The sequence below is a fragment of the Asparagus officinalis genome, chromosome 7 (assembly GCF_001876935.1).
Source record: "Asparagus officinalis chromosome 7, Aspof.V1, whole genome shotgun sequence".
Taxonomy (NCBI): Eukaryota; Viridiplantae; Streptophyta; class Magnoliopsida; order Asparagales; family Asparagaceae; genus Asparagus; species Asparagus officinalis.
In genome coordinates, this window is record NC_033800.1 from 33,095,523 (window position 1) to 33,118,679 (window position 23,157).

The window sequence follows — 23,157 nt, forward strand, 5'->3', positions numbered from 1 at the left end:
AAAGAAATCTAAATATAGGTTTGTAATCCATTTCCTATAAATTTGTCCGGAAGCTAGGTTCCAAAAAATTGGGGCATTCATTGAGACGCCCATTTTCCGAAGTACACCTTTCCATGTTTAAGTAGAAAGTGGTTTCCATAAATAGTTTTCATATTTTTTCCATCCAACCAAAGAGAAGAAAAGTATGTTTCTCCACCTTTTGACATGGAATTGTAGGCATCCGCGAGGGCCAGCTCCTTAGTTTTCTCATTGAAAAACCAAATGTATCTTGGAATCAAGAATTCAAAAATCTCCTAATCTTTTTTTTTAATTAAGAAAGGAAATCACCTTGTCTTTCAGGTGAACACACCTTACCCTATTAACAAGAGAAATACCACGCATGGCATATCTCAAACCTTCCAAAGCTTAATGTAATCAACAAGCGATTGCGGTAGATGAAAGCAAGATATGTAGTGAAATGGGATATTCAATTATTAATAATGAAAAGATTGGCTAGTATGAGCACATCGAGAGCCTTGTTAGAAATACAATGCCCTTCAAGTAAGTGGTATCCAAAGAGCTAACTATAGTTTTCCTAAACATAGGTTCTTCCATATATGAGCTCTTTCATATATTAGCCAAATCATACATGTCAAGTACTGATGTTCGGATTTTGGACAGTCATTTTGTCAAATACCAGTGTCCATGCTACGCCGTAGTACAACATTTATACATTCTTTGCGGCTTTTAGGGACTTTTTTTGGTATGCTACAATTGCAAATGCTGCAAATGTTTTTTTTTCTTCTTTTGATAAAAATGATGGGAGATCCCCCTGCATTTCATTAAAAAGAGTTTAATAAAGTGTATAAATATAAAATATTGCACTCTCCTCACAAAATACGAAAATCATACAAATTAAAGTTTATATAGACAAAGTAGCGGCAGTGCAGCTCAATAGAAGAGTGCAAAGGACATGTGAGCCTGTAGTGTTGGGGATTCGAAACAATCAAATCGAACCATTACCCTTCCGGAGCTTGTTAGAAAGTTGAGCAAGACAGAAATTCACCATAAATCAAAGATAAAAACTTACAGGAATAGTAAAAAAGACGAACACACAGATTTAACGAGGTTCGACAACATGCCTACGTTCTCGGGAGCCACACCACACAATCTCTTTGATTAATTGAAGAAGAAATACAAGCACTCAAACTAGGGTTTAATCTCTCTGAGATTCTCTCTCTTTTCTTCTCTTCTAATAGTTTTTTCTCGTCCTTAATTAGCCCTAGAAACATATAGGTATATATATGAATCCCATCCCAAATAGAATTCAAAATAGATTATAAAATTGCCAGCTCGACTCGCGGTCGACCGCCGAACCAGTCGCCCCCCCCCCCGCCACGATCGATCGAAGAAAGTCTAGAGACTTTTTTTGTTTTTATGCATGTTCGCGGTCGACCGTCGAGAGCACCGCGATCGACCGTACTGTAGTTTCTTGTTTCCTTTGTTTTGCATCATCTTGTTGATTTCAGCTTCGACTTCAGCTTTGGGTCTACACTTAGACTAACAATCTCTTACTTGGAGACTAAAGCGCTATCAGCGAGCTCTCCCGAACTATCTCCTTCTTCGCAAGTATCTTTTCCTCCTCGAAAAATCATTTCTTCAATCATCAACATCCCGGCGATCTTGTCGATCCTCCTAGTGCGGCTTCGTCTTCATCTTCTACTCGTGAAGGCCAACTGCAGTTACGTACAAGTCCAATTTCTCAATGGTTACTGCTTTCGTCAACATGTCAGCCAAATTTTGACTCCCCAAAATCTTCATTAAGTGTAACTTTCCGTCTTCAATCAGCGAGCGTATGAAATAGTATCGTACATTGATGTGTTTCATTCTGACATGATAAACTAGATTCTTGGCAAGATGTATAGTTCTCTGGCTATCATAATAAAGAACTCATCTCCCTTGCTTCAGATCTAACTCTTCTAAGCACTCATTCAACCAAATCATCTCCTTGCTTGCTTCAATCACCACGATATATTCAGCCTCGATTGTAGATAAAGCCACAATCTTCTGTAGACATGAGACCCGGTTCACTGCTGTCGACGCTAAGGTATAAATATACCCCGTGGTGCTTCGCCTAGTATCATGATCACCGGCGAAGTTCGTATCCACGTATCCCTACAGAACTAACTCCTTCCTCCTAAAATATAGTGGCTTGTTCGTTGTCCCTCTCAAGTACCGCAATATCCTTCACGGTCTCCCAATGCTGCTTCCCTAGATTGCTTATAAACCTGCTCATAACTCCCACTGCATGGGCAATATCCGGCCTCGCATACATGAGACTTCCAATGGCCGAAGAATATGACACTCTACTCATATGCTCTCTCTCTCTGCATTTGTCTTAGGAGATTGCTCAATAGATAACTTGAACTGGCTTCCAAGTGGTTTGCTAACAACCTTAGCATTATGCTTATTAAACCTCTGAAGTACCTTCTCGATATATTCAGTTTTGCTCAACCTCAACGTTCCTTCAGCTTCATCCCTACTGATTCGTATCCCTAGAATCTGTTTTGCTGCACTCAGATCCTTCATTACAAACTCCTTTTCTAGCTGCTTCTACAAACTGTTTATCTCCTCAAAACACCATCCTGCTACTAACATATCATCAACATATAATAATAATATAATAAAGTCGGAATCGAACCTCTTAAAATAGCAGTAATGATCCGAATTGCATCTTCTGTAGCCATTGTTTTGCATGAAGTTATTAAACTTCTTGTACCACTGTCTCGGAGCCTGTTTTAAACTATATAAGCTCTTCTGAACATGATCCTTCTTTGCGTGATATTTGGTACAATCCTTCTTTACGTGTCCAGACTTGTTGCAAAAGAAACAACATTGATCATCCTTATGTTGTTTCTTCTGAATAAGATCCTTAGCAGCTTCATTTTCATTCTTTCTTTTCTTGCCCTTATCCTTAGAGACATAGGCCAGATGAGTACTCTCGGATTTATCTTGCTTCAGCATGTCTTCTTCTTGCACACAATATAAAATGAGCTCATTAAGAGTTCATTTCTCCTTTTGGCAGTTATAACTAATCTTAAACTGATTAAATTGTGTAGGAAGAGATAACAAAACTAGATACACCAGTAACTCATCACAGAGATCGAGTTTGAGTACCTTAAGTTTTGAAGCAATATGAGACATTTCCATAATGTACTCCCTGATATTTCCTTTACCCTTATACTTAATCGAAATCAAGCGAGCTAAAAACGTACTTGTTTCTACCTTATTGTTTTTTGCAAAACGTTTCTCAATTTCAGTAAGAAAATCTTTAGTCTTAGTAATCCATTCAGATTCTATGCCCCTGGAGACTTCCGAAATGCCACGCTTAATTGTCATGAGACTCATATGATTTGAACGCTCCCATTTCTCATACTCCTTTGCATTAGGAGTGCTATCCGCATTGAGAGGTTGGGGTTGTTCAGTTCTTAATGCAAAGTCTAGATCCATACAGCGAAGAACAATTAATATGTTCTTTTTCCAAACCTTAAAATTAGTCCTATTGAGCATGGGAATTGAGTTGATGTTAGCAGAAATTATTACAGCAGATGCATTAGCTGAAATAAACAAAAGATACTCACATTATTAATGATAATTAGTAATCAATAAAAGTCAAATAATGACAAATCTCATCTCAAGATATCTGGCACAATATTAATATCAAGTCTTTGGATAGTAATATTAATTTGTAAGTGATACTTTATTGCAATGATTAAATATTGACAATAACTCATGTCAAATAATGAAACTATCTTTAGATCGATTCATTATTCACATGTAAACCTTATGTAAGGGTACAGTCGATTGTACTGGTTCTGTAACTTTGTCCAATGTTTTGCATGCTCCTTCATTTCCAGACAATCTCTTGTCCATTAGTTCTATCATCCTCCAACTAAAATGCATTGTTTCTTTTGATATTCCCAAGGTGATTTTTCTATCATCACAGATGTGTATGCAGTCTAAATAAATATTAACCTTCCTTTGGGCCGATTAAATATTTACATGAAAACATACACACAAACATCTAACATTCCTCATGAACAATCTACACAAGAGAGGTTATTTTAACAACTTCTTAATTCAATTAATCATTTAGAATGAGAGACAACTTTGTTACCTTAGTGTCATATTATTTGAATTAAATAATTGATTAACTACTAAATTTAATTCAAATTAAATAATTTAATTCAAATTAACTGAATTTCCAAAAATTAATTAAAGGCCTCATAGCTTAATTAATTAAATTAAGCACACTAAAAATTGGGCCCATAACTTAATAAGGCCCACCAAAAAATATGTTTTAATTGGTATATCCAATTAAACCATTCTTAAAGAATTTTAGACCCATAACTGAATGGCTTTAAGAGGGCTTGGACTTGTGCAAACCCAATAAAGAAAGGAATTGGTTTTAGTGGGTTTGAGGTCATGTGCCCTAACAAAACCGAGGAAACCCCAAATGAAGTCCACCTTCAGTTTCTTTTAACCGATGAAACACAATAGACGTAGCCCTCTCCTTTCACCCCGACGGTAAAGAAGAGAACGGCAGATAACGAACGTGAGGTTCGTTTGAATTGAGCACGAGGCTTGCCTGAGATCGAACGCGGGGTTCGGCTTGAGAACGAACGCGAGATTCGTTTGGATCGAGCACGAGGCTTTCCTGAGAATGAACGCAGGGTTCGACTTGAGAACGAACGTGGGGTTCGTTTGGATAGAGCACGAGGCTCGTCTGAGAATGAACGCAGAGTTCGACTTGAGAACGAACACGGGGTTCGACTTGAGAACGAACGCGAGGTTCATTTGGATCGAGCACGAGGCTCGCCTGAAAACGAACGTGGGGTTCAACTTGAGAACGAACGCAGGGTTCGTTTGGATTGAACCGAAGTTTGTTGAAGCTTTCTAGCCCTGAAGCTCGCCTAAATTGAGGTACTCCTCCTTAATTTCCGCATATTTTCACGCATGATCTTTTCTCACCCCCATAGGGTTTCGAAAGTTAACCGTCGCCGCCGCCGTTTAAGCTCCCACACCCTAAGGTTTCGAAACCCTAGGGCTTCCTGATGCCGCCACCGCTGTCTTCTTTTGACAGCGGGGCCATCGGCGAACATTGTTGGCGAGGAGTTAAGTGAATAATGACTTACTCCATAAATTGATCTCTTGCTTTCGATTTTAAATATAATTTAGATCCAAACAATCGAAAGAAAAAATCAAGCCAAAAGATGAACTTTGCTTAATCCATCCGAACAGCAAATCAAAAAAACGACAGAGTCGTTTATAAAAAAGAAAACTCAAGTTTTGGAAGCAACAGTTCGTGTTTTCACAAGATCCAACGTGCAACAGATCTTAATAAAGCCAAATTAAGATCAAAAACCCCAAATTCTTAACCTTAAACATAAATCACAAGGAACTAAACATGGTCTGCTCTGATACCACTTGTTAGATCTTATATCTGAGATCTAATCCATAAAATCATAATTAATTCAAAGAGAATAAACACAACAATGAGCGGAAGCATTACCTGAATCCATATTAATTTTAGCACGGATCTTAATAGGTTTGATCTTCTAATCTGAAAGGTTTCTCTTGAATATCTCTTTAGATGGGGATTAGAGAATAGAGAACGTAACATTTAGATTAGAGACCATAAGCCCTTTATATAGATTTGTAATTTTCTAATTTAGCCCCTCATAAAATTAGAATTGCAGTCCGGTATCTGCGACTCAATACGGAGCAGTGGTGAAGATATTGAGGTCGGATAATGGGACAGAGTATACCAACAGAGCGTTTAAAGAATATTTATCAGCTCAGGGAATACATCACCAGACGACCTGTCCATATACACCAGCTCAGAATGGGGTAGCGGAAAGGAAGAACAGACAACTTTTAGAGGTTGCTAGAAGTATGATGATCTCTATGAATGTTCCAGAAACATTATGGGGGCAAGCAGTGTTGACCGCAGCAGCGCTGATCAACAGAACGCCCTCGAGAGTGCTGGATTGGAAGTCTCCGTGTGAGACATTAAAGGGAGATAATGGTGGGATTCTTCCACTTAAACTGTTTGGCTGTGTGTGCTTTGTGAAGGACAACAGGCCATCTGTCGGAAAACTTGCCCCTAGAGCTGTGAAGTGCATCTTTGTAGGATATTCTGCTACTCAGAAGGGATATGTTTGCTGGAGCCCGGTGGAAAAAAGGTTGTTTGTGAGCATGGATGTGCACTTCCGAGAACTCGAGCCATATTACACTCGGAAGGTAACTTCATCTGTTGGTAACTCGCCTAATACTGGAAGTATGAGGCGAGTGGAGGAGAATGGTGAGAGAATAGAGAAATCAATATCTGTAACGATTCCTTGGGAAGGAGACTTGGTTGAGGAGGAGCAAGAGAATGAAGAAGAAGAGGAGAATGAGACAAGAGGGGTTAGACCAACGGCTCAGGGGGAACTACTTACCTATAGTAGGAAGGGGAAACAAATTGCGGGAACAGTACCTACAGTGCCACTGGTGCCAAGTCCCTTAACAGATCTTAATAAAGCCAAATTAAGATCAAAAACCCCAAATTCTTAACCTTAAACATAAATCACAAGGAACTAAACATGGTCTGCTCTGATACCACTTGTTAGATCTTATATCTGAGATCTAATCCATAAAATCATAATTAATTCAAAGAGAATAAACACAACAATGAGCGGAAGCATTACCTGAATCCATATTAATTTTAGCACGGATCTTAATAGGTTTGATCTTCTAATCTGAAAGGTTTCTCTTGAATATCTCTTTAGATGGGGATTAGAGAATAGAGAACGTAACATTTAGATTAGAGACCATAAGCCCTTTATATAGATTTGTAATTTTCTAATTTAGCCCCTCATAAAATTAGAATTGCAGTCCGGTATCTGCACAATTAGCCCATGATTTACTTAAATACCTATTAACCCAAATTACCTGGTTGATCACTTTATACGGGTCATCCTTAAGGATAGGGATACACACTGATATAACATATGTGCCCACAAATAGATTTAATTAGATTTAAATCCAACATCTTGTTGCTAACCAAACAATCGAAATAGAAATCTGTCGGTAACATTTGCTCCTGTGTCTCTATTTCAGTCAACCAAGCAGCCTCTTAATTGTTCTAAGTTTGTAACCGCAGATGGATGCAGAGGTTGTGTCCGCAGCCATACTGAGAGAAGCCCTGTTGGCAGGCGCTATAACGATGGACGAAATCGAAACCCAAACTGGATCTAGCACCCTTCACCTGCTGCAGGAGAGCTTGAAGATGAAGGACCTGCACTCAGGGGATGAGACGTTAGACGATGAAAGAGCCAACGAACTAGGAAAGCACTTCCTCACTTCCTATGACATCAGAGCTCTAATTGTGGAGCTTGCTGCCAGACTTGATTCAATGCGACACATAGACAACCTCCCTAAATACCACCAACAGAAGTTGTCCCTCGAGGCTTTGAAGATATGCGCACCTCTTGCCCATGCTGTCGGAGCTGCAGGCTGGTCACTCGAGCTCGAGGACCTCTCATTTCGCATCTTGTTTCCCTCTTCTTACGTCTATTTGGACACGTGGCTTACAAGTCGTGAAACTGAGAGTAAGCCCCTGATTGAAATATTCAAGAGTCAGCTGCTTCAAGCATTGAAATCCGACAGCGAGTTGCAGGAGATTGTAAATGACGTCACTAATCATAGGTCGATACAAGAGCCGTTTCAGCACCATGAAGAAGCTGTTGAGCTATGGCATCAAGCCTGAAGAGCTCCATGATAATTTAGGTTTGAGGGTTATCATAGATCGAAAATGTGGAGATGAGGCGAGCGACGAAAGGGGGGTGAGAGCTTGTTATGGGGCTCATGAAGTGATGCAGAGTCTGTGGAAAGAGATTCCTGCAAGGACAAAAGATTATATTGCAAAGCCTAAAGGAAATGGATACCAAAGCTTGCATCTTGTAATCGATCTTAGCGAACGAGGACCATTGGTGATACCATTGATGGAAGTGCAGATAAGGACGGCTGCGATGGATATGGTGGCTGAAGGTGGAGTTGCCTCCCATTCAATGTATAAGGGTGGTTTAACTGATCCCGAAGAGGTAACCAACTCAATCTCTTTTGGTTAATAGGAGACTGACCTCCTCTATTATCGCCAAGTTGAACTTTACTGTCCCTGTAGTTCTATTGTTGCATATAGACCGCCCTAAAAAAGTTCTATTGTTGCATATAGACCCCCGAGTGGAAACCTATAGTTGCAGCTAGACCTCCTTAAAAGAGTCAAAAAGTTTCACTTGGGAGGTCTATCTGCACCAATAGAACGAATGGAGTAAGTTCAATTTGACGATAGTACTAGGGGTCTACCCACAACTAAACCTAAACTCAATCTCTTTTATTCAAAGGTTAATTGCGCATATACCTCATATAGCATCACTGTTTTGAACTTGCTATCCCTGTAGTTTCATTGCTACACATAGACCCTTGGGTTAAATGTTTTTGATTTTTTTTACCCCCAGATAGGCTCGCTGATTTCAACCTGGGACAATATCTGCCAAATTTTCACCCAGGATAAAAGAGAAAACTTTTACCCAGGGGGTCTATTGGCAACAATGAAACTACAGGGGTGATAAATTTAAAACAGTGATTTTACAGGAGGACTATGTGCAATTAACCTTCTAATTTTAAGGCACAGCGGCTTTTGTGCTGAGATTTGGAAACTGGTCCTCACAATTTCAACATGCAGGCAAAAAGGCTAAAGGACATTATGCTGGCTGCAGCTGATGCCACAGCCCTCCACCTGAGAGATTTGCCTTCTGGAAATCAGAAGGGAAAACTCGACAATGACCCCAAAAACCAAGTGTTCCGCTTCCTTGATGAAAATGGTGATGGTAGAATCAGTATCGAAGAACTCACGGCAGTTATGGGAGAGCTTGGAGCAGGGAGCAAAGATGATCAGGAGCTTATGCAACTTCTCGATGAAAACATTAATGATGGTTTCTTGAGTACTGATGAGTTTGATTTTCTGCAGAAACAGGTGCACTTATATATCTCAAATTCCATCCATGCTCTAGTAAATGAAGTAGTTTTTAACCACTGTTGTTCTTTTTGCATCTTAGGTTGGATTTATGAGGACTATGGAGGACACAGATGATCAATACAGAAGCATGTTTCAAATGACTGATGGCATAGGCTTGATCCAAGTTTATCGCAGGGAGTTGAGTGACAAGCTTACTGTGAGTTAATGTTGACATATTATTATTAGTTAGGACTTATTTGTAATTTGTGTAAGGGGCCTATATAAAGCCCAAGAAGGACCAGGCAGCAGATTGTCTGACTAAAGGACTTAGCTCAGTAGATATGATTAGAGGATGTGACAAGTTGGGCTTAGTAGATATCTTTCGCCCATCTTGAGGAGGAGTGTTGTCATATTATTATTAGTTAGGACTTATTTGTAATTTGTGTAAGGGGCCTATATAAAGCCCAAGAGATCTCATAATGAATTAGGGTTTTTATTTCAACAGTTAATATCTGCTGTAAAATTTGTAACAAGTGAACCTCTTGGTTTATAAAAATCATGACTTCATTGCAATTGTAATAAATTTTTTTTTCTGCAGTTTCATCTGTAGTTGATCGGTATATGACTTTTAATACTTTGTATTATTAAGTAACGGCCCTTCTTTCCCTCGTGCAATCCTTTTGTTGGCTTACTCTCTAAAGTCATGATGTGTCATTAAGCTGAGATGATCTTCGATCAGTATAATTGAATGATAGTTGCAAATACACATTGATCCATATTAGGAAGAATAAATAAATAAATAAAAGAGGCATTCATCTTTTGAAAAAAAAAACTGACTTAACAGAATTTCAAGGTAACCTGATCAATATGGAAGGAATCCCATAGTTACTTGTATCATAAACCTTCCAACTTTATATCTTTTGGAGTAACAATTTCTTCTATGCGGTACATATTGTTCTTTGATGGAATTTGCAATGAAGTATAAAAACATGTTGAAGCTCATAGGTTTTAAAGAAAATGTGGATAAAACTTTGGGTTTACAAGCCAAAACCCCATACAAACACACTGTTTAGACTTTGATGCAAAAGATTGATTGAGACTTCCAAGTTATCAAAAAAATTATTGAATCATTCACCGGTGATGGAGATGTTGATTTTTTTGGTAGGAAGCTGAGGATGATGCAAAGTTGACAGTCTATTATAACAAAAATTTAATAAGAAGCTCATCTAGGCTTCTCTTATGGTCACTTTCTAATACACTCAGCTCCACTCTAGCATGATCCTTTCGCATGTCAAGCTTAGGTTAAGTAGCAAACTGTGATTTTCACAGCATTTATTTATGTGATCAACTCTAGGCTCTGACATGAACACGCAACTTATTTAATCAGAGGTAGCATCTTTCTTTTGCATCAGTATCATAATATGAGAATCGCGGATTTAAAATCTATTTTGTTTGAATAATGTTAAGAAAATATCCATGTCCTGTGTAGAAACAAAATATGTTTTCTGTTGTAAAATATGTTTAAAGAAATTGTGGCATCCCACTGTTGTGCGCCTATGCGGAAGCGTGCTCGCACACCAAGTGAATATGTGATCATGGTAGAAGAGAACCAACCACACACGAACACAATTCAATCCAAAGACGACAAATCAAACCAAACACAGAGATATACGTAGTTCGTCAATTTGCCTACGTCCACAGGGAGAGAATGGGGAGATTGCTCTAAATCAATGAGAGTATAAAGGGCTAATTACAATCTCACAAAATCACTCACACAAACCCTAAACCAAATCTCTCAACTTGCTCACAAGTTCTCTCTCTCAATATGCTCAGTACAATCTAAAATCTCTGATTGAACTCTCCTCACATAACCCTAGAAACGAGTGTTTCAATATATATCAAAACACAAACTCAATGCGAACATGAAACCAAATTCAAGCCCAGCCCGACTCGCGATCGACCGCAGAGCCACGTGCGGTCGACCGGATCCAACGACAGAAACTCGATATTACTATAGGATTTGGCCGGTCGACCGCCGCGCCACTGGCGGTCAACCGCAAATAGTCCAGAGACTTTTCCAACTTGCGTGCACGTTTGCGGTCTACCGCCGCGCCACTTACGATCGACCGCTGGAAATCCAAACATGTTTTCTGCCATTTTTCCTGTATTCTCTTCAATTATCCACCTCGGTGAAGTTTTCCAAAACTGAACCGACACCAAACGAAGAGCACCAATGCGTCGTCTCTCCAAAATCGGCTACACCAATATGATTGCCTACGTACCCCCTCTCCCAAGAGATCAAGCTACCCGTAGTTTATCCAAATGGTCGTCAACGGTCTCAACAATCATAAATGTGTAATAAGTTTCGACAATGATCAAACTTGTTGCTCGGAACCACCTTAGTGAGCATATCCACCGTATTATCCTCCGTATGGACCTTCACAATCTCCACATCGCCATCTTCAAGAACATCCTGAACGAAGTGATAACGAACGTTAATGTGCTTCGTCCTCACATGAAAAACCTGATTCTTCGCCAAATAAATAGCACTTATGCTATCACAATTAATAGTGACAGACCGCTGCGATATACTAAGTTCCTCCAAAAACCTTCGAAGCCAAATAGGCTCCTTCACAGCCTCCGTAATCGCATATACTCTGTCTTCGTCAAAGACAAAACCAATGTAGACTGTAAGGTGTATCTCCAACACATCGGCGCACGGGTCAAAGTGAACACATACCCCGTCGTAGATCGGCGTTTATCTAAATCTCCGGCATAATCCGAATCAACATAGCCAATGTACAACTACCCACCTCTAGTGTCCTACTCATAAACCAAACCAATATTGAGTGTACCTCGAATGTACCTCAAAATCTATCTTACGGCGTCCCAGTGACTCATTCATGGATCGTGCATGTATCTCGAAACTAATCTCATCGCCTGTGATAAATCCGGCCTCGTACATATCATCACGTACATCAAGCTCCCAACCGCACTCGCATATGGAGTCTTCGACATCAACTCTCAATCTTTAACTGTCTTCGGTAAGAGGTCAGCTAAAAACTTCAAATAGACTCCCAAAGGTACACTAACTGGCTTCGTATCCATGCTAACATGAAATCGCTATAGAACCTTCTTCAAATAAGCCACATATGTCAAATAAATTTTATCATTCTCTTTGTCTCTACCGATCTTCATCCCTAAAATACGCTTAGCCTCACCCAAATCTTTCATCTCAAACTCTTTTGAAAGTTGTGCCTTCAACTCATCTATAGAAGATCTGGAAGTAGAGGCAACCAACATGTCATCTACATAAAATAACAAATAGATGTACGCACCTTCTTTTAACTTACAAAAATACACGTAAGTATCAAAATGGCTCCGAGTGTATGAATAACTAATCATAAAACCATCAAATCGCATATACCACTGTTGAGGAGATTGCTTCAAACCGTATAACGATTTCTTTAACCTGTAAACCAGGTTTTCCTTCCTTGCAGCTCGAAATCTCAATGGCTGAGTCATTTATATTTCTTCATCAAGATCACCATGAAGAAATATTGTCTTCACAGCCAACTGGTCTAACTCCAATCCATAATATGCCACCAAAGCTTGTAAAATCCGAATCGAATAATGTTTTACTACCGAAGAGAAACCTCATTATAATCAATACATTCCTCCTGTACATAGCCCTTCACAACCAACCTAGCCTTGAACCTCAATGGAGTACCCTCAATACCCTCTTTCTTCATGTACACCCACTTGCAACCAATTACATTTTGCCCCTTTGGAAGCTCAACAAGCTCCCATGTATCGTTCTTGTGAAGAGACTTCATCTCCTCCTGCATAGCCACCTGCCACGAATCAACTTTCGAACTCTGCTCGGCCTCTCTGAATGTAGTAGGCACCAACTCATAGATACTCTCCACCTGAAGTGCATATGTAACTACTGTGTCAGTATACCGTGTTGACATCCGTATGTTTCTCCTTTGTCTCTGAACCACAATAGAATCCTGAACATGAGCCGTCGGTTCCTGATCCTGCACAACTATACCCGTATCCTCCTCGTCATCACTGTGCTCGTCTGGCGTTACCTCAATCGGCACTCTAATGAATACTGTAATATCTGGACAATGTGGAGCTGCATCGATCTCCACCACCTGCGATATCTCCTCCGTCGGGTCGCTCTCCACCTGATTAGAACTAGGAAGCTTCAAGATAGAAGCCTCATCGAATGTGACGTCCCTACTCAGCACAATCTTTCTATTAACTGGATCCCAAAGCTTGTATCCCTTGACACCACGCTTGAATCCTACAAATATGGCCTTCCTAGCTCGAGGTTCCAACTTATTAGTTTTCACACATGATAGTATGCAGGGCACCCAAATACCTTGAGCTGGTCATATTCATGTGTTGGTTCTTCCGACCATATCTCCATAGAGGTCTTCCCCTCAATCGCATATGAAGGCAACCTGTTAAGGAGGTGACTCGCATATAAAAGTACCTCAGCCTAAAAGATCTTTTCCAAACCACTATGCACCAACAAACATTGAATCTTCTCCAGCAAAGACCGAATTAACCTCTCTGCCACCTTATTTTGTTGTGATGTATGACTAACTGTGAAGTGCCTCTCTATGCCCTCGTCTCGACATAGCTGTTAAAAGAGGTCTGATGTGTACTCACCATCGTTATTGGATCGCAACATCTTGATCTTTCTCCCAGTCTGCAGTTTCAACCTCTTCTTCTACTCCACAAATATATCTAGGATTTCACTCTTCTTCATCATGGTGTACACCTAACAACGTCTAGAATAGTCATCAACAAACGTGATGAACTAATGTCTACCACCAAATGATACAGTATTGATGGGACCCTAAACATCTGTGTGCACATAATCCAGGATGCTTCTCGTCTTATGAATGGTTGTCCCAAACTTTACCTTCGTCTTCTTGCTAAGAACACAGTGCTCACAGAACTCAACTTTTCTATTCTTGGCTCCCTTCAATAGTCGTTGCTTGCATAACGCTACAATGACTTTTCTCATGTGTGCCCTAATCTGTAATGCTAAAGTCTGCTAATATCCGTCTCTGAAATAGTTGAAGCAACCTGGCCAATCACAGTTCTCCCCTTCAGATAATATAAGTTCTGACTACAAACTCCCTTCATCACCATCAAAGATCTCTTAGTAACATTTGCTATAGCATCCTCAAATGTCACCTTAAATCCCTTCGCCTCATATGCTCCAACTGAGATAAGATTCTTCTTCAACTGGGGAACAAATCTCACCTCCTTTAATTCACGGAATACTCCATCGTGCATCTAAATCCTCATGGTACCTATCCCATAAATGTCACAAAATTGATTATTTTTCATGATAACAACACCCCCATCAAGTATCTCAAATGATGCAAACCAATCTCGCCTAGGTGTCACATGATAAGTAGCGTCAGAATCAAGCATCCAATCTGATACATCCAAATGGTTCACCTCCGGAGTAATCAAAAGAGAAAAGCTCGAATCATCAGAATCATCACCTTTCACAACATTCACCTCATTGACCTTCGGCCCCTTTTTCTTGTCATTCTCCTTCTCCTTAATCTTTAGACAGTCTTTCTTCAAATATCTTTGCTCCTTGTAGAATGCACGTTGGTTCTTTGCTAACTGGTGATGGCCTCTAGATTTTGACCTACCTCTATTGCCACCTCTCGGATATGGGCTTCTTCCCCTCGTAGACAAGGTCTCTCCTGAAGTACCAGTGCGGAAAGTCTCCTTATCCTTCCTCCTCAAATCATAATTCGTCAAAGCGTTAGTCATTTCACTATAAGTGATAGAAGATCTCCCGTTCAACAATATAAGCACAAAGGTATCATATTCCTCATCTGGTAAGGAGCCTAAAAGAATAATAGTCTTGTACCAATTCGATATCTTCTCATCCACATTGGCCAAGTCTGACAATAACTTAGTATAGTTGTTCACATGAACTGCTAGTGAGGTACCCCTGGACATCTAAAATCTGAATAACCTGCACAGCAAGTGCAATCTGTTCTCAACACTCTTCGTAAGGTACTTGTTGTTGAGAATTTCACATATCTTCATTGCAGACGTCACCTCAATCACATCATATTTTAGCTCATATTCCAAACAAGACCTGATCACCCCATAAGCATTCATATTCATCTTTTTCCATACCGACTCTTCATATTTAGGTGGCCTCTCTTGGACCATGATGATATCCTCCAAATTCTGAGCATTGAGCGGGTCCTGTACGTCGTTCATCCACAAATCAAAATGATCTTTTCGTCATACTTCATCACACTAATTTTGGTGTTCTGAAAACCAACTTGGATTGTACCCGCCATCTTGCTTCTTTCACCAACTTCTTCACCCATACTCACAAACTTCAAATTGTAAAGAAAGATTAAAACTTTGAAAGGATTGAGGAATTACCCAATTGAACCCTAGATCGGATTCCAAATAGAGCTCCTAACCACACGAGGAAAGCGAGATCTTCAACGGCAACTCTAAACCTTATCTTCACCGAAGTCTAGAACTCCAAGAACCAAGCTTTTATGATGAATCTTCCTCCACCTAATGTCAAAACCCTAGATCTCAAATCTGAGCTCTGATACCAATTGTTGCGCGCCAATGCGGAAGTGTGCTCGCACACCAAGCGAATCTGTGATCACGGGAGAAGAGAACCAACCACACACGAGCACAATTCAATCCAAATACGATAAATCAAATCAAACACAGAGATATATGTGGTTCGATAATTTATCTACGTCCACGGGGAAAGGATGGAGAGATTCCACTAAATCAATGAGAGTACAAAGGGTTACAATCTCACAAAATCACTCACACAAACCTTAAACCAAGTCTCTCAACTTGCTCGCAAGTTCTCCCTCTCAATATGCTCAGTACAACCTAAAATCTCTGATTGAACTCTTCTCACATAACCCTAGAAACGAGTGTTTTAATATATATCAAAACACAAACCTAATGCAAACATGAAACCAAATTCAGGCCCAGCCTGACTCGCGATCGACTGCAAAGCCACGTGCGGTCAACCGGATCCAACGACAGAAACTCAATATCACTACAGGGTTTGGCCGGTTGACCGCAGCGCCACTCGCCTGGCGGTCGATCACGAAAAGTCTAGGAGACTTTTCCAGCTTGCGTGCTCGTTTTGCGGTCGACCGCCGCGCCACCCGCGATCGACCGCTGGAAGTTCAAACCTGTTTTCTATTATTTTTCCTGTATTCTCTTCATCCACTAATTTAGTCCCGCATCGGTGGGAGAGTGGGAAATTGAGGTGTTTATATAGTGAAAGATAAAGACTCAAGTGTAACATCGACTAGTCAATTTTGGCAGTGGTTTGAGCTAAACAGTGTGTTACACTCGGTGGGTCTCACGGCTTGCACACGCTAACGGGCCTGCGGGCCCGGGGCATGACAAATGGTATCAGGACAGTTGTCAGCCGGAAGTGTGGAGCCAAGTGCTATGCGGGGCTAAGTGATACACCATGTGGATGCGGTGGGAGCCACCTCTAGAGCCTGTAGGAACCACCTCTAGAGTCCACATCGCCTGGCGACGATACTGGGATGTGCTAATTGTCATGCCGCGACGAGGACGCCGCCTTTGTAAGGTGAGGTAAATGTGACATCCCGCTAATTTAGTCTCACATCGGTGGGAGAGTGGGAAATTGAGATGTTTATATAGTGAAAGCTAAAGACTCAAGTGTAACATCAGCTAGTCGATTTTGGCAACGGTTTGAATCAAACAATGCGTTACACTCGGTGCGTCCCACGACTTGCACGCGCCAACGGGCCTGCGGGCCCGGGGCGTGACAGAAATGGATTAATTATATTAAGAGTCATTAATTTATTTTCTCAAATATTTGGAGATAGCATCGAATAGACCGAAGAAGCAGACAAAAGGAAATTATAATAATAAATGCCGGGGGACCAACTAACAATGCACCTGGGTGACTTAATACTGTATTTGTTCATAAAAATTAAACTCTAAGAGAACTTATGGCAGCTTAATGGCATGTTTAGTGTAATTCTTCAAAAATGGAGGATTTTGAAGCATAAACACCTTCTGTTATCCTTCAACAGGTAATACCAGTAAGCTGGAAAAAAATAAAGGTAACTTGTTAATTAGAGGGACACCTACCATTATAATTTCTTAATCTCGCAACCAATACTAGAATTTTCTTCAATTTCCTCTAAAAGATGACTTAGAAAATATGGCCAGTGCCAAGAAAGAAATAAGCAAATAACCCATATCGATCATTGGGAAATAAAGAAGGATATTTGTCTCAAGCTTCTTAATGGTGGACTCTGATCTGCTCTTCTATAGAATCCTGAAAGCCGCAAGGTATTCTACTTAGCTTGGTCATCTATAAAAGTGACATGCTAGCTCTTGACAGCAACAGAAGAAGGAAAAAACAACTTCAATTGTGGATGTGGGTTGTCCTTTCTTAGCTTTTTCTATATGAAATTGGGATCCAATCTAGAAATTTATTGTAATATCTTCTTACAAGTAGATCTTTTCTTTAAAGTAAAAATAGGCAAGATTCCCTATTCAAAAGATATTACATATAGATCTTTGTTATATGCATTAAGTACACCAATTGATTAGGAAGATTGCGTCACTCCTTCCGGCAAAATAAAAGTTGAAATTTGAAATAAAAAGGTAGGAGATGCATATAAAAAGAACAAGATTACATATAATAGAGCTGAAACCACCAGATCTGCAAAAAGAAACAAAAATACGTAACCCTAATGTTCAAAGAAAAGAAAAGAACAGAATATACATCAAGAAGACCAGCATTATAGTCAACCACATATTCTCCTCATTGCTACTCAAAAGATCTTCTTTTCTCTACTCTTTTAAAATAGATTTCAGCTTGATTGTCCCCTTATGACCATTAGAACCTATCCAGAATAACAAGAAATAGGCCCCATTAGCGGCCATCTTAGGAGGAGCTTGTAATCCATCATTAAAGATCTTATTGTTCTTTTCTCTCCAAATGTTCAAGCACAAAGTTGGAAAGAGTATGATCCATAGAAAATGACTATGCTCATCCACAATAAACTGACATTTATAGGTCACATGAAGAATAAATCTTGCTAAAAGGTCTGAAGACTCATCGGAGGCATAAAAAAGAGCCAAATAGATTTAGAATAAGGACACTAGATGAAAAGATGATCTGATGTTACGACAACTTCTCGACAAATAGGACAAAGAGGTTCTCCTAACTAACCTTTCTTAATTAGGTTGTTTTTGGTATGTAATTTGTCCTTAGATAGTGTCCAAAGAAAGATCTTAACCTTCAGAGGAATACATGAGCTCCAAATAAACTTGTATAATTCACTTTGAACACCTCCATAATTTAAGAAGTAGTAGAGAGATTGCACCGAAAAAATATTAAACTTGGTAAGAGGCCATATAGAAGAATCTTAAATAGCAGTTGGTGTAGGAGCAGTGGATAAAATATCAAAAAGTCCTGACACTTGTTGTTTCTCAGTTGATGATATAGCTCTTCTAAGAAGGGGTTTCCAATAGGGCTGTCCATTTGGGCCTAAGGCCCGAGCCCTACCTGGTGTTCGTATGAGACTCGGCCAGGCTCGAGCCCGGCCCGAAAGAAAGAAAAATCTGGATTCTCGGGCCGAACCGAGCTCCAGACCCGGGCTGGGTTGCCTCATGGAGGCCCGGCCAGGGCCTAGCCCGAGCAGGAAGATGGCCATGCTGGGTATCCCAAGTCCGGGTCTGGCCTAGTCCTAGGCTCGAACCTGACGGAAGAATTTGAACCGGGAAGGGTCAGCCCAGCCTGTGGTCCAACGGTCACAAATGTGACCGTTGGACTGTGCTGCCCGAGCTAGCTCGAACCCGGCTCGGTTCGATCTAACCAAAATAGCCTATAACGGCTATTTTTGGTCTTTTGACCAAAATAACCCCAAATACGATAAAAAAAGGCCAAAATTTAAAGTATTTTGGTCATTTGGCTAGGGGTGCCTCTATAAATAGAGGGAGATTTTATTTATTTTTCTTATTCAAAACCCATTACTTGTCTCTACTACTCTTTTATTCTCTCTTTCACTCTCTAATTCTCCAATCAAATGGTTTCCTCCTCTGATTATGAAGGGTAAGTTCCAACTCTCGATATTAAAATGAGTCCTACTCCTACTACACCTATAGCTACTCTCCTACCGATATTGATCTCGAATCTGGTGGCGATGATCCCACATCTAGAGCTCCTAAAAGGCAGAGGTCTGATGCGTGGAATTTGTTCAAGAAGATAGAAGTCACCAATGATCAATAAGGTAAACTTCTCACCCAGAAGACTAAATGTGCATTGTGTGGCCATATTTTCTAAGCTTATTATAAAATGGGCATCAACCACCTCAAACGCCATTTAGAAAAGTATAATAGAGCTCAAGCGGTAATGTCTCAAGGAGACATCTGTCAGTCTCTACTCTTCCAATCATCAACCTCCGGTAGCCTCGGTTCTTGGTGACGCAATTAAAGCTAGAAAATACATCATCAATTTTATTATTTTTAAAACCATTCCTTTTAAATTAGTAGAAGATGATGAATTTGAGTATATGATTAGAGATGGTTTTTATCCCTCATTTAAAAAAATCGTTAATCTTATCAATGTGATATTTTAAAATATTATCACGAGGAGCAAACAAAAGTAATTTTTATTTTTAAAATTTAAACTATAAATTTTCTTTAACTTGTGATATTTGGACATCTAGAGTACAAACTGATTATTTATGTATCACAGCACACCGGATTGATAATAGTTAGTAAATGTTTAAAAGAGTTATTTCTTTTATTATATTTAAAGATTCACATGCTGGTGTTAATATTGTAAATTTAATAATAGAAGAACTTTTAAAATTAAAAATTTCTGAAAAAAATATTTTCTTTTTCACTAGATAATGCAAGTAATAATAATGTAGCTATAGATCATATCAAATCATATTTGTTATTGACATGTCATGGCGATATTTTTCATATTAAATGCATGTGTCATATTTTAAATATAATTGTTCAAAATGCATTTAATAAAATTAAACTCATGATAAAAAACGTTAGAGTTATAGCTTATGCTCATAATGCTTTTGAACTAAGACTTAAAAGATGGAAATAACTCTGTAAAAGAAAAAATTTAAAACCCAGGTTAAATCCAAAAGATATTGATCATAGGTGGAATTCCACAATATGCAATGTTAAATATGGCAATAGAGTATAAAGAAATTATAAATGATTTTATTGCTTTCTATGCTTTTAGTTCTAGCTCTAGTAATATGTATAGAATAACTGATGAAAAACGGACAGTTATATATAGTGTAAAAGAGATGTTATAAGTTTTTTTATGATGCTACTACGTTATCATCTGGTTGTTATTATCCAACTATTATTCAAGATGCTCTACATGTTTTAATCATTCAAAATTTTTTACTACTTATCATAAGGATAATTATTTTAGAAATATGATTTCTCAAATGGAAAGAAAATTTAATAAGTATTTTAGGTCTATTCCTATTATTTTTGGTTTGGGGTTCTTATCGATCCATGTTTGAAGAATGTTGGCCTTTAAATTTTGTTAAATTCTTTACATGAAAATATGATAACAGACATTGATAATAGTCAGACTATTATTGCTCTTACTCATCATAACACTATTAAATATTATTTTTAAATATTATATGAGGAGTATGCAGGTAGATATGGTGCAAGTACACATCAAACCTACAATTTCGGCTTCTACGAGTTCAAGTGTGGGCAAATGTAAGATTTTTGATAAGCAATTAATGATAGGGGGGCTAACTGGTAGCGATGGATCTGGATTTGAATCATCATCAAGGAAAGTTTCTAAAATTGAACAATATTTATCCGCACTTTTAGTTAATGCTTAAAATAATGATTTTAATATTTTGCAATGGAGAGTATATGGAACAGTTTCATATCCTATATTTTTTATCATGGCTCGTGACTTACTGACATTGTAGGTTTCTACAATAGCTTGGGAATCTGCCTTCAGCACATCAGAATGTTTGATCGACAACCACAAAACATTGCTAGATCCATCTACCGTATAGGCGGTAATATGCGTACAAGATCAGTGGAGGTCCGAGAAGAGAACTCAAGGCATTGATCAGATGACTAGTATTGAAGATAGACTTGATGAGTTAATAATAAGAGATAGAGATAAAGAGTAGAAATTAGTCAAACTACTCATTAATTTGTAATTTTTATTTTTTAGCTATAAATTTTTGATAATTTATTTTGGAAAAAGTTATAAATGATAGCATTATGGTGTTCTCATCCGCCAGAGTGCAACTCAGTACCAAGCAACGGACAAGTGTACTAGTGCATGCTATGTCCCAATCAACTTGGCGGCCAGAGACTAGTAGGGACGACAACTCATCCAACTTGTCGAGTGGACATCCTTTCATGTCAAGTCAAAAGGCAGTACTTGTTACCCCCTTTGTCAAAGACGACTCGCCACGAGCCCACTCGACCATTTGCTGGACGCCTCGCGAGAACAACTTGAAAGGCGTTACTTCTCGGCGAAGCTAATGGGCAACTTCTGCCTTGAGCCTCTCTCACTGACAACGTGTCAGCATCGCGTTTAATGCACGGTAGGTGCATCATGCCTCTAGCCCCGATAGTCTTCATGACTCATCAAGCCACGTGGGTACTGCCATACCACCACTCACTTCTCGTTTAATACTGAAGTGATATTTCCCCCAATCACTAATTGATACCTGTAAAGCAAGTGCTGACGCAACTGCCAGTCCATACTTCACCACTGCCTCTCAGTTCTCGGTCGAAGTGACCAGTCTACCCTTATACCCTTAGTATATATACAGGTACTATTCGATCTTTAAAAGGGATCGGGATCTTGATACAAAAATCTGATCTTTTGAGCAAATCATTTCTGCACATCCAAGAACTCTGATAGTTCTTATTTTTACCACACTCAAGTTCATCAGCTAACTTGATCGTCTGAGGTATAACGGGGGAACCAAACCCCGTCCTCTCACGAATTTCTACTTGTGCAGATTCATTAATCTCACTCAAAGAACCAGACATAAAGTCAGAGAAAAAAGTGGCCCCTCATCAATCCTCAACAACCTCATCCAAACACGGATACATATTGACTGTGTGATTACTAGTACATCAACAGATAAAGATATAGATGAGCATGTACCAACCTAGTTGAGATATATTCATCTATTGTGATGCGATAAATTCTAAAAAATATATAATCGTTAGTGATTAATAATAAAGAATTTATTTTTTATCATTTTAATTTCTATGATATTTGTATTTGTAAATTGTACAATTAAAAGTGATTAATAATATGATTGACTTTTTAACAAAATTTTGTATATTTTACTTTTAATTACTCGTGAAATTTAGTTTTTTACAAAAAAACTAATTTTTAAGCAAAAAAATGAAAATAAATCGGGCTGGCCCGATGCCCGGCCCGATCGGGCCTAGGCCCGAACCCGGGCTGGTCCAACCAGGCTTGGGTTCAGGTTGCCTTTTTGCCCAGTCCGTACCCGATTTTCCGGGCCGGGCCGGGCCGGTTGGACACTCCTAGTTTCCAAGACCAAATATTTCCTCTCAACATACCTTGAGAAGACACAGAGACGTTGCAAGAGAAAGTCAGCTTATATGCAGCAGGAAAGAGATTGGCTAGGGACTTATGGCCTAAGTGCCTAACCATTTGTCTTCCCAAGTAGTTCTATGTTTAGTATTGAAATATCTTCTTCGCTGGTAATTTTTTTTTTTTTTTAATTATTTCCTATTTCTATGATAAAGTGCTTACACACATCTATCTGATGGTCTTTTCATAGTTCAGATGAAAATTTTGATTAGTTAGGGACACATTTGGTGTCTTTTTCTTGTTATTTGAAAATTGTCATGCTTATACCACACCTAATTGATTGGCTATCTTTTTATTGTATTTTCTATGTATAGTATGAATATTACCAATCTCATATACAAGCCTTCCTCATGTAGTTGTTGATGTGATGGTAACTTCTAACATTTTACTATTTTTGGCATAAGTTGTGACCTTAAAAAAAGTACTT

General features: G+C 39.1%; 1 protein-coding gene across 1 annotated transcript in view; it reads left to right on the plus strand.

The window, feature by feature from the left end:
* Nucleotides 1-9,310, plus strand: part of LOC109850763 (probable GTP diphosphokinase CRSH1, chloroplastic) — a 38,605-nt gene extending 29,295 nt beyond the window's left edge. Inside the window, 4 exon segments of the mRNA XM_020420835.1 lie at nucleotides 7,184-7,720; nucleotides 7,722-8,123; nucleotides 8,765-9,055; nucleotides 9,138-9,310. Coding sequence (XP_020276424.1) covers nucleotides 7,184-7,720; nucleotides 7,722-8,123; nucleotides 8,765-9,055; nucleotides 9,138-9,263 — 1,356 coding nt within the window. The 3' untranslated portion in view covers nucleotides 9,264-9,310.